The sequence below is a fragment of the Rhinolophus sinicus genome, chromosome 17 (assembly GCF_057876585.1).
Source record: "Rhinolophus sinicus isolate RSI-liver-muscle chromosome 17, RSI-T2T, whole genome shotgun sequence".
NCBI lineage: Eukaryota > Metazoa > Chordata > Mammalia > Chiroptera > Rhinolophidae > Rhinolophus > Rhinolophus sinicus.
The window spans coordinates 49,610,512-49,623,155 of record NC_142517.1 but is presented as its reverse complement, the minus strand read 5'-3'; the positions used below and the strand labels follow the sequence as shown (position 1 = coordinate 49,623,155).

Below are 12,644 nucleotides of genomic sequence, written 5' to 3'. Positions count from 1 at the left end.
CTATATTACAGTTACATGAGTGCAATTAATTGCAAAGAACACTTAGAAACGCGGTCCAGCTGTATGCCCAGGAAACAGGTGAGGTAAACATCTAGCTAGTCTGCCACACACACCAACTTTTCGGGCTTAAATGAAATGATGAAAAAATACAACTTTCAGCAAATGTTAGTCCCTTTCTTTTCTCTTCACCCATGGCCAAACTTCTGCTACAAGCATTGAGGGAATGCTTCAGTTGTAATTACATACAAACCGGAGCAGCTGCTGCCAGCCAGCCTCTCGACCCCACAGCCCTCGCCCGGCATTCTCCCCACTGCCGAAGCAGGAGACCCTGGAGTCTTGTTCTTGCTCTTTCCCCTCATGATCGAGCCCTCCAGCCACAGCCCTTACAGCCTCATCTGGTCCCTACCCTTTCACAAAATTGGAAGGTTCAGCTGTTCAATATTAGGGTAAGAAAACCATCCACCCTCAAGTTATGTTTGGTGTCACTGTGTTTCTGTTAAGTTTTATCCTTAATGCCTATATGTGGGTCATGCATCTCTTATTGCCAGCGCCCCCACCATTCCCTATTATATTATATCTGGCCTGCTTCATTCATTTATCTGCCTGACTCTTAGAAACATTTGGGTTTGGTACTTCCAAGACCTCCTGTGGGCTCCCTAGGTTTCCATGCAGGGCTTCCACACTCAACCCATCACTCCTATCCTGGATGCATTTTTGGTCAGCCATTCAGACCTCACGTACCCTGAGGCACTTCTTTCTCCTTCTGTATCCACACCGGGCTTTTCCTCCTTCTGACTTCCCCAAGTACTGCCCTGTCCTCACCCCAACATCAGTTTCATTATTTTTCTGTGTGTGTCTCTGGGAGAAAGGGTTAGCAGGAAACATCTTATTGAAAGTTGTGGTTTTCGCAGCATGAGTAGATGGGGTTTCACCGGTTTTTGGAGGATTGATCTTTATACAGTGTTGGAGGTTAGGACTCTACAGTGTGTTTCTAAGAGAAAATATGTCTCAAGTTCCAAACAATTGAACTCTGAATGAATTTGATGATCCAATCCTTTCATAACTTGAGAACTGCACCGATCAAAGTTCTGATGAGTGCTTTGAAGAGGACTTTGGAGACATACAGTCTTGAATTAATTTCTGGCTTTGCCACCTACTAATTGTGTGACTTTGGGCAAATTACCTAAACTCTGTGGAACATATTTCTTTATCTGTAGAATGAGGAGATAATCTTGTTTACAGTGTTGGTATAAAGACTTAGTGAAAGTATGTATAGTGTGGGGACAGAGTCCCCGAGAGCAGTTTCCAAGCTCTCGGCCTCACGTGGAAAGGTGCTGGCTCGAGTAGTAGATGGCCATCAGCTCGCACTAGTTGGCCATCAGCTGTTACTCGTTAGCCATTAGCTACTCATATAACTGCCGTGGCTACGTTGGTTGGCTGGTTGGTTGGTTGCAGAGAAGCAGACGGTGGATTTCGCATCGTGTGGAGCCTGCTTCCTGTGTCTCCAACCCAGCCGCCAGCGAGAATATAGAGGTATGGCTCCCCTATCCATGGGTCTGTGGGTGTTCCTTTTTGGCCTCACCATATCCTGCGTTCTTGTGCCTTGTGTGGGGAGCAGGACCAGAGACCCCGCATGACAATAAACTTTCACTAGCATAGTGGCTTGTACACTCATAAATAACAATTAATACAGATGCCATAACATAAAAGAAGAATTAGGACATTTTATGATATATGTTAAATTATAAAAGTAACCTTTTTACATAAAACTTAACATCTAATTAACATGTTTTTATTATGGAAAGCTGAAGAAAAGGGGAAACTTATAAGGAGAAAATAAAAATCAACCAAAATCTCACTCCTTGATGGAAATCACTATTAACATCTTAATATTTTTCCTCTCATTATTTTACTATGTATGTATGTACTTTACACAACTGGAATTGAGCTAGTTTTAAAGAATTTAAAAATTGGGACCAGCCGGGTGGCTCAGGCGGTTGGAGCTCCATGCTCCTAACGCCGAAGGCTGCCAGTTCGATTCCCACATGGGCCAGTGGGCTCTCAATCACAAGGTTGCTGGTTCAATTCCTCGAGTCCAGCAAGGGATGGTGGGCAGAGCCCCCTGCAACTAGCAACGGCAACTGGATCTGGAGCTGAGCTGCGCCCTCCACAACTAAGACTGAAAGGACAATAACTTGACTTGGAAAAAGTCCTGGAAGTACACAATGTTCCCCTTCTCCAATAAAATCTTAAAAAAAAAAGAAATTTTTTAATTAAGGGAATTAAAAAAAAACTTTTCAATAATTTAATTATCCATTCCTTTAATGCTGAACATTTAGCTTATTTCCATTTTTTATTCTCATGAACAATATAGACTCCTGGAAATTTTATATTTATCCATATTTATGTTTATTTACTTAAAATAGCTTCCTAGAAGTCGGATTGCCAAGTCAAAGGGTACACGTATTTTCAATCTTGCAACAGACAACTGAGTAGCTCTTCAGAAATGCTATAAAAACTCATCCTCTGGGGTGTTTTAAAATTCATGCTATTGCCTTCCTGTTCACTTCTGCGAGGAGCCCACCAGTAGACTTCACTGCCAGAGAACAGTTACTTTGGAGAGTGGGCATTATGTGGGGCCCGCCTACCGTGCACTTCCTTTTCCTAACAGTGCCCCGAATTCCTTTTGGGGAGTTGTCTCTGCCCCTTGTGAAGTCTTGAACGGACTTCAGAGGTAGAAGTTTCCCTTGGGCGGGAGAGAGAGTGAAGGTGGAGAAGCCAGCTGCCGGGCGCCTGCATCCGGTTCTGCCCCACACTGCAAGGCTAGAAAGCAGTGCTCTGTGCTCGCCCTCTTTCCACTGGAGGCTCGCTCGCAGCCTGAGGGCTTCCCTCTGCAGTGGGTCGGGCCAGTGCTGGAGCTTTTGAATAATAATACCCTACCTCTTCCTTTCCTTTCCTTAATTCCAAATTAGGCACAGAGAAGGCACTTAATCCCACAATGCCAGGTTCAGAGAAGGTGCTCAACACATATTTGCGGAAATGACTGTGGAGGGTGACTGAGAAAGCCTGAAAGAGAGAAACTGAAGGGCTGTAATAGTTACCATGTAACTCTCCTGTAGCCTTGTTCCCAAAGAAAGCCCCTGGAGAAATCCACCTGGGATGAGGTTGGCGTGACCCTCTCTCGCGCTAGGCTTGCCCTGCCATCTAGTGGCGGGCAAAGAAAGACGGGCACGGACGAGACCCCCACCAGAGGGCAGTTAGTACATGATGAACCTGAAGGTGGGAAGGCCACGAGTAGGTGGGCAGGTCAAGGGGAGACCCAGAGCAGCCGGTGGGCAATTCAGGGTGCTGCATGAAGGCAGCAAGGGCAGGACTTAGTCTCAATAATAATTACAGCTACTGTTTATTGAGCACTTACTGTCTACCAAAGACTGCCCAAAGTGCTTTTCACACTTCCAATCTTTTAGTCCTTCTAGCAGCCCCTTGTGAGGATGGGCAGACCGAAGACCAGAGGAGTCAAGCGACTTGCCCAAGTTCACACAACCAGTCAGTGGCAGGGCAGGAATCAAATCCAGCATCATCTAACTTCATAGCTTGGGTTTCTAGGAACATTTCTAGAATCACAGATATCCCCCCCCTTACCTCTGTCCTGTCGCATCTCCCCCAACCCCACCCAATCCGTTCCTTGAACAGAGGGTGGTTTTGTTTACTGTGGTGCACAGCCCCATTTTCACCTTCTGTGCCTCTCTTGGGTCAGTTGCTGGTTCTTACCACTCTCCAACCTATATACCTGTTTATTTCCCTTTTCTTGTAATGATGTGACCAATTAACAACCAACATTTATTGATCACCTATTATGTGCCAAACACCAGGATAAAAAGGAGTGCAAGTCACTCACAGTCAAGAGGAAGACTAGTGAATAAGATAATTACAATATGGTGTAGAAAATGCTAAGCCAGGGATATACAAAGATACTATGGGGATCCTTCCATCGCCTTCTCTTTCTACTTCCCTACCTTTCCTTGGCCCTTGCCACTCAAGCTCCTGGCTTCATCCACTGCAGAGCCTCTGGGTGTCAAGTAGCTAAATGGTTAGCTGACCCGTTTTGCCCTGGCATGACACAAAGCCAGCCATAAGCTGAGAAGGAGCCATGGCAGCCTTTGGTGAATGGACCACTCTGATAAGAAAACACATAGGAGGGGAGAGTAGTCCCCCAATGCACCGTCAGTGCTGGTGCTAAAAACAACGTTTGCTAAATAAAGGATAGAAGAATGAATAGATGCATAATTGAATGGTCATTCAATAGGTGATTTAATGAATGAATCAGAAAATGAACTTCCAACCTTGAAACAAAACTGAATTTTAGAGTTTCTAATACTTGCGTTTACTCATTTAACACCACGTTCCCCAGAAAGTCCTCCACAAAGATTTTTATTTTAAGGAATTAAATTTGCTTAAAAGTCACTGAGAATGTGACAGTACACTTCGGAAAAAAAAATGGAGCTGCCTAGGGGAGTTTCAGAGCCAGGGCTCTAGATCACTGAGGCAGGAGAAAGGTGATTGCCACCCCCATATGTGGTAAGGAAGAAACACCAGGTTACTCAGGCCAGAGCCTTGTAAGGTGACTTGGCTGTTGGGGAGAGAGAGCTCCAAACGTTGGTAGGTTTAGGGCTTCGTACTTAACCAAACAGGTTTACCATCCTTATCGCTAACTGGAAAGTTATACGTGCGTCAAATTCCTGTGACAAGTCCCTACTTCAGTGTTTCTTACTTAGGAGAGAACATTAGGGAAGCCTTTGGTCTTGCAAACAACTGCATTCGAACACATCTGTAAATGTAGATGCTCTGCTGTAAAGAGAATCAGAATCAGGGAGGAAGGAAGTTGTGTGGTCAGAGTCCTATATGAACAGCTTAAATGCCCTTCAAGACTCCTTGGTTCTCTGAGATAAACTGGTTGAAGCTTTTGACTTTGGGGTTTAGTCGGTGAGTGAGCTTGACATCACGGTCCGGCTTCATGTGATAGAAACGAAACATGTTGGCCAATCCCTCTGCTCCAGAAAATCCCAGCTTCTCATAAGCTTCTGGAGTGATCTTTTAAGAACACGTTAAAAAAAAAAAAAAAAAAAAAAAAAAAGGAAACACAGAAATGTTTTAGCTCTCTTTTGAAAGTAGTTTCAGAAGAAATTAATCACCTTACCGATGATACAGGTCCATAATACTTTAACCTAACTCCAAAGCCCAAGAAACTAGTTTTTTCAGAAGAAATTTGTCAGCAGAATGGCTTTTCTGAACTAGTACTGATCTGAACTTATGCAAAGCTATGTATGGTCTTTAATTATCCCATTTTGTAGAAATACTCATATTTTTTCTGCAGAGATGTTGATGTGTTTGATTACAGGTTCCTGCCCCAGCTCGATGGTGATGTTACATAATACATATAGACTGTAACCTATCCAAAAGCTGAGAGAGTCTAAAAACTGAATTGTTTTTGACTCCAAGCATTTTGGATAAGGTACTATGGATCTCTATGCCCTTCATCTACCCAGCTTTCATATACATTTCCTCATGAGATTCCCTCAGCAGCCCTCTCAGATATTCTACCCATCTGGTCCTCCATGCAGCATAAAGGCTCCCACACACTGGTACCAGTCTCTATCCTTTCCATCCTCACTGATGTCCCTTCTACCATCACTCCCCTCCTTGATTAGAAATGAGCATCTTGACTCCACCATCCCGGCCTCTGCCAGGGCCAGGCCCAAACAAATGCTGCCCATCACACACCTACTGAGCCACCTTCTGTCACCTTTCACAAAACCCACCCCTTGAGTCCTTTCTGACGCTAACTAGATCAATATTTCCCCTACCTGAATTAGCAAAAACCATTTCGAACTATCAGATCCAGTGTTATCTTTCTTTAGACCCCAGAGTTAAACTTTAACCTTGCTATTCCACTTGGCTTTAGAAAAATGTGACAGACATAAACAACTTACATAAAACAATGATTGTCATGTGCCATTTATAATAATGAAAAATCAAGAACAAACTACTTGTTCAAAAACAGAGGACTGGTAAAATAAATTGTGGTACATCCACTCTAAGAATATTATATAGTTAATAAAATTAAAGTTCTTGGAGAAGTTTAACAAAGTAGAAAAATGCTCATAATATAATGTTAAATGAAAAAGCCAGATACCAAATAGTACACATAGTATTATTTTAATTTATATATATATATATATATATATATATATATATATATATATACACACACACACTAAAAAAGACTAGAAGAAAATGTGCCAAATCTTAACAGTTGCTATCTCTGATAGATTAAACTGTGTAATTTTTTAAATAATTATATTTTTTGAAATAAACATTTGTTATTTTTGAAATCAGAAAAAAATTTAAAACTTTAATAAAAGTTTAGAAATAGAAGACTGTGTGAGAAACATGGAAGATGACTTCTAAAAGGTCTATCTCCTGAGTCACTCCCTCATCCTGTAATTTATATCCCTCAGTAAAAAAAAAGGGGGGGGGGATTATTCTCTGCAGATTTTTGAAGGCTAGAGATTTGTTCTGTTGAATCATGCTCCTTTTGGGGTGACACACAGTTTCAGTCAGACCAGAGTTCCCGATGGAAGTTTGTCCCGCGCACGCATTCTTTGAAGAGTTACGCAAATAGCCTCCTTCTGACTAGATTGGGGGGAAAAGTCAGACTGCCAAGGCTGGAGCGCCACCTCGTGGCCGCATACATCCTTCCCCAGAGAAGCACGAGGCCTAAACATTTTTCCCACTCTTGCTAGACCAGTGGGCAGCGTCTTCAAGTCAGATTAGTTACTAAGAACAGCATTGACCATTCTGTAGAATTTTCAGCCTCTAATGTCCTGAAACTTTTGATGCCAGGGATGTCTCTGCTGCGTTGTGAAACACCTTGATGTACCAAGAATAGTCAGGGATCAGGTATGTGACTAAGAGATGCTTAGAAGTTCCTAAGCATCCAAAACAATGTCTATCCAGTCCCCTGAGAATGAACACACACACCGTATGTCCACACTCTTTCACCTTTCTCCCTTTCATCCTTACAGACTCCAAACCCCATGACACAACGTGAATACCAGACCCAACCAAATACAAATGCCCTGGGAGAGGGACCAGTCCCTGAGAAGTGTATTAGCAGGGACAGGACTTTGCAGATCGTCTCATGAGTCCATCTTTTGAGTGGTTGGCTGCCTTCTTGGGTTTGGGGGTAACTTATTTTCTCCATGAAAGACACCTACCATAGTTTTCAAATAAAAGATCTCTTAGCCTCCTCACAGCTTCAGTTTCTGAGGCTGAACTGGGAATCTAGATACCTGCTTGAGGTTCACTGGAACAGATGTCGCAGATGAAAACAAAAACTAGCTTTCTATTGTTAACTCTAGGAAACATTCTAGAGTGAGGGTCGACAAACTTTTTCTTCAAGGACTAGATACGAATAATTTAGGCTTTGCGAGTCATGTGGTCTCTGTTGCAGCTACTCAAACTCCATCATTGTATCATGAAAAGAGCCATCCACAGTACATAAACAATAGTGTGGCTGTGTTCCAATAATTCTTTATTTTAAAAGTAGGTGGTGGGTTCTAGTTTGTGGACCCCCCACTCTGGAGAGACGTGGGCACTGGGTAGGACCTTAGAAATCATCCAAAAAATACTCTCATTTCACAGATGGGAGAACAGCAGCCAAGAGGCCAAGAGCCATATTAGTTCATGCCTGCCAGCTTGAAAGAAGGTATGGGTCCTCCTTTCAGCTCTAATGGTGTCTCTCTTTGCAAGGCACACCCAAACACACACTTGGGAGAAATGGCCGCTAATGCACAATATTGTCAATTCCTCTCAATTTTCTATTTGATTGGTGCAAAAGTAATTGCAGTTTTTGCAATTATTTTTAACCTTTTAAATTGCAATTACTTTTGCACCAACCTAATGTAAAAGGTCTGTCCTAGCCACACTCTGGTCCAGGCCATTCCCTCCTGATTTATACCACACTCGGTTATTCAGGGCTTACTAATGGCCAGACCCGTGCCAGACACCTGCCATATGTATCTCATTTCATCCTCACAACAATCCTGTGAGAGCGGTATAACTTTTTTTTAGCATATGAAGAAACTGAGGCTGGAAAGGTTAAGTAACTTGCCAGGAGTCCACAGAAAGATCAGGGCAGAGCTAGGATTTGCTTGTGTCCCCATGCTGCCTTGGTTCATTCATGTTCATTTAGCCAGGCTAGAATTTAGAACCGCGTAACTTAGCCAGGCCAGGCCCACTGCTCCCTCCACCTACACACAGTCCCATCCACCCTCGAGGACCACCTCAAAGCCACTTCTTCCATGAAGCCTTCTCCTACCCTTCTCTGGTCATCTATAGCACAGATAGTGTGGACAACACAATTAAGTGCCTATAGTGTTCTGTCTTGTATTGATCACTGTGATTTCATGTGCTTTAACATTTTCACCCCAACTCTACTGTAAGTTCCTTAAAGTTAGCACCGGTCACTTAATAGGTACTTGATATATATTTACTACGTGCCAAACACTGCTAAGCCGCTTAAATACATTCTCTCTAAGTTTCACAAGAACACCCTGAGGTAGATGCTATTGTCCCACTTTACAGATGAGGAAACTGAGGCTCAGAGAGGCTAAGTGCCTTGCCCTTTACCCACGAGCTCTGGCAGATGGAGTGATCAGCAATAAGTGCTTCTGAGAGGAGAATTGGGATAGTGTATATGAAAAGTTGTACCTTGGTCGTCACAGTCTAAGTTCCTGCCACCCAAAAGTAATTTTACTTTAACAAGCCGATTAACCTTATGCCAAAGAAATAAAGCCATAAGGTTGAGATTCAGATACACCAACAGATAAAGATAGATTTGTGGAACTGGAATCCTCTTCAATTTCTTCTCACCCAAGATGGACTCTTGTGATCACATTTATGTTTCCTAAAAACTTACCTTTGCATCTCGGACTTCTTTCCCCAAACTCTTGGACAAAACATCAGCGTATTGCTGTATTGTTAGCGCTTCTGCACTGAGACCCACCGCCTTGCCTACAAACTCCGCTGGAGAATTAAAAATGCTAGAGATGACTGCTCCGATATCAGCAACCGAGATGCCATCCATTGGTATGTCCCCCATAGGCAGTGCTAATAAAAATAAAAAAACATAAAAATAACTAATAATATCACATCCTTAGTGGTCCCACCAACTTGAATGAATCAACTACTTAAATAAAAAGTATAGGAAAGCAATATAACACCAAGTCGCTATAATCTATGCAAGTTACAAGGTTTGTGTGAGAAAATATCACAATACCTGGGTATTGATTTAAAAAAAAAAAAGAGCGACTATTTATTAAGCATCTGCTGTGTGCAAAGTATGATGCGTTGTATCTCCAACCCAGATATCTCTGCTAAATTCCAGACTCATGTGTCCAAATTCCTACTCAACATCCTTACTTGACTAATAGACATTTTAAACTCAATGTGCCACAAAATGAATTCTTACACCCTGCCATCCCTACAGGCCGCCCCATCTCAGTTAGCGGCAACTCTCATTCTAGTTATTCAAGTCAACTAGAGTCAGTCTTGGAGTTAATCCTGACGCTTCTCTCACACCCCATGTCCTATTGTTTTTGGAAATACTATTCATAGTATGTCCAGAATCTGACCACTTCTCACCATCTTCACTGCTACCACCCTGGTCCAAGCCACCTTGAAACGTCATCTTTGACTTGGGTTATTGCAAAGTTGGTCTTCTTGTTTCCACTCTTATCTTATCCTTTTTAACACAAAAGTCAGACTGATCCTGTAAAACTAAAGCCAGCTCATCACATGTCTGCCCAAACGCTCCAAAGGCTCTCTGTCCCTCAAAAGACAAGCCAAGGGCTTATAGGACCAGACCTCTCTTACTCTTAGCTCTGGCCTCACCTCCGACTACCCTCCCCTACTAGTTCTGTTCACTGGCTGTTCCCTCTGCCCATGAATACCCACAAAGTCCGCTACCCACCTCCATTAGGAGGTGCTTGGATTTCACCTTCCCTAAGACACCCATTGATCATCTTGTTTAAATGTCACAGGCCACCCCTGCTGCTAGCACTCCACATATACCTGACTCTGCTCTATTTTTTCTATGGTATTTAACCTCCTAACATACAATATATTTTACTTATCTATTATGTTTTTTATCTATCTCTTCCACCTGAATAGGAGCTTCACGAGGGAAGAGCTTTGTCTGTTTTGAACAGTTTATTACTGATTCCGCAGTGAGTGACTGGCACATAGTAGGGCCTCAAATATTTATTGAATGAATGAATGAACATATTGGCTGGTTTAATCCTCAAAACAACCTTGAACATAGGAATATCAAGTACTTGCCCAAGATTACTCAGCCAGTAAGCAGCAGAAGTGGGTTCAAACCCTCATGCGTCACCCCAAAGCCTGTGCCCTTCTTACAGTGTGACATGGTCTCTCATAGATTCCCAGAATCCCAGAATCCTGGGGCTGGACCCCAAAGTGGACATGATGTAGCCCCAGCACTCTCATTTTTTAAATGAAAAAACTAAGCCTATTGACTCACCCGTGCTTCACAGCTATTATAGCAATAGGCTAAGCATCAAGGTCTCTGAATTTCATTCCAGTGGAAAAGTGACTTCAGGCTTAGCAGCCAGGCACTAAATATCATACTTGATCTTTTGTAGCAAAATTAGGTTCCAGCCTGAATTTCTTGGTAGGCAAATTGTCAGATTAAATTATAATGGTGTTTTATATTTGAAAAGCAATTTGAGCTTTCTGAGGTATTCAGAGTCAGGTCTATTCTGACTTTGAGGTTCATTTTTATTTGAGGGTTGAGGGTCTTAGGATGAGATTCAAAGCAGCTATGGGACAGAGGTAAACAATATGGCTCTGGAACCAAACTGCCTGGATCCACGTCCTGGTCCTGCCTTTTTAGAGCTCTTGGGAAAGTTACTTAACCTATCTGTGCCTCAGTTTCCTCATCTGTAAATTGGAGGTAAATAGCACCGTGCCAGGACCCTAGTAAGTGCTTAGTAAATGATAGCTATTGCTGTAGTAGAGAATGATACCTGAGTCTCAGGATACCTGAGACTGGGTTGTATAGACTCTGGGGCCCCAGATGGGACTGGGTATCAGGAGAAGTTTCAGGCAGCACCTCTTCACCCAGGCCAATATAACCACTAGATTACAATGTCCTAATTCAGAACCTGGGAAACGTCAGTGAGCTGGCTTCTGAAACCTGGTAGGGGTAGGGAGAAAGGGGATAAAGAGATGTAGCACGTTTATATATTTATCTCAATGTTTGTGGAACTATTACCCAGGTCATCGGTGATGTATGGCAGATGTATCTGGCTCTATCTAGCTCAGGTTTCCTTTCACTGCCAGTAGTTATGCCTCTGATGAGTCTTACTTATGTGCCAAGGAAAAAGGATTTAATTGTAGCCATTGACACTGAATTACTGTCATCCATATTCCCTCCACTCCACGGAGCCACCTTGGACTATGGGCAAAACAATGTCCCCAAAGGGCAGGGGAATGCTCGCCAGTGGGTTGACAGCCTTAGAATTGCCAGGAATCCTTGTTAAAACTACAGGCTTCCAGGCCCCAGCCCAGACCTACAGAGCTGGGAAGCTATCCTTGGAGAGTCACGGTCCCTCTAAGGATTCTGACCATGGGACCCAGATCAATAGGAGAATGGCTTCCCTGTTGCCATAGGAGGTTAGCTGGATGAGCTAGAAGGGACCTTAGAAGTCACCTTACCCAACTTTCCCACTAGACATGAGGAAACTGAGGCTTGAGGTCACATAGCTAACTACTTATTACAAGGAGTATCAGATTGTTACGATTAGAAGGGAAATCCTTTGTGTTTCCAGTCCAAGAACCAGTTTTCTGTGTGGCCTAGGACAGTTTGGTATCCCTCTCAGCACTTCACACAGAGCTAAGCATGTAGTAGGCACTCGAGGGATATATGTTCACTGAGGAGAAGGAGGAAGGGAAAGGGGGGATGGGGAGGGGAGGACAGCAGGTATCTGGTTAACTTTCACTGCAAACTTTTATTTACCCAAGGTGTAATAATCTCCATCAGAGGCTTTCAGCGGCTTCCATGTGGTGAGAAAGTTTTCAAAGTAAGCTGCCATGCGGACGCTGGTCATGGGAACACCAATGGACCAGAAATACTCCTCTACCTCTCCCTTCCCATCAAAGTGCCCAACCTCCAGCTTCCCGCCCGTGAGGCGCTTGACATTCTCCAGGCCACTGTACACCACGTGCTGCAGACCCAGGCGCTTGGCAACATCCGCCACCAGCTTCCCCTAAGGAACAAACATAAATTCTTTATAGAGACCGCTGTATTTGCGTGTGGACTGGAGGCAGGTGCTGGGTCCCCTCCACCCCCTTCTTTCCTTATTGTCCTCCTTAGAGAGGGAGCTCTTCTAGCATCGAAATATGTTCAAGTTATCATAGGAGAGGCCAACAGTATTAGCCAGCAGAGGCTCCACCGTGCCGAGATGCTGAACCCCACCCATCAGAATCTCAGAGGCAACCTGGTGGGAAGAGTCAGGAACATTGTGTCCCTTCATCTTGGCTACCAGTATCTTTGTGGTCAG

At 43.5% G+C, this 12,644-nt stretch overlaps 1 protein-coding gene across 2 annotated transcripts in view; it reads right to left on the bottom strand.

Moving 5' to 3' along the window:
• Positions 1-2,431: 2,431 nt before the first annotated feature.
• The window catches only part of LOC109449503 (nmrA-like family domain-containing protein 1), a 36,032-nt gene continuing 25,819 nt past the window's right edge, over positions 2,432-12,644 (bottom strand). For both annotated transcript variants that reach the window (XM_088794188.1, XM_019735825.3), the window contains 3 exons: positions 12,101-12,350; positions 8,981-9,171; positions 2,432-5,091 (listed from right to left, as the gene is read on the bottom strand). In XM_088794188.1, the coding sequence (XP_088650314.1) occupies positions 4,912-5,091; positions 8,981-9,171; positions 12,101-12,350 (621 nt within the window). In that variant the 3' untranslated portion in view covers positions 2,432-4,911. The remainder of the gene's footprint in view (positions 5,092-8,980; positions 9,172-12,100; positions 12,351-12,644) is intronic.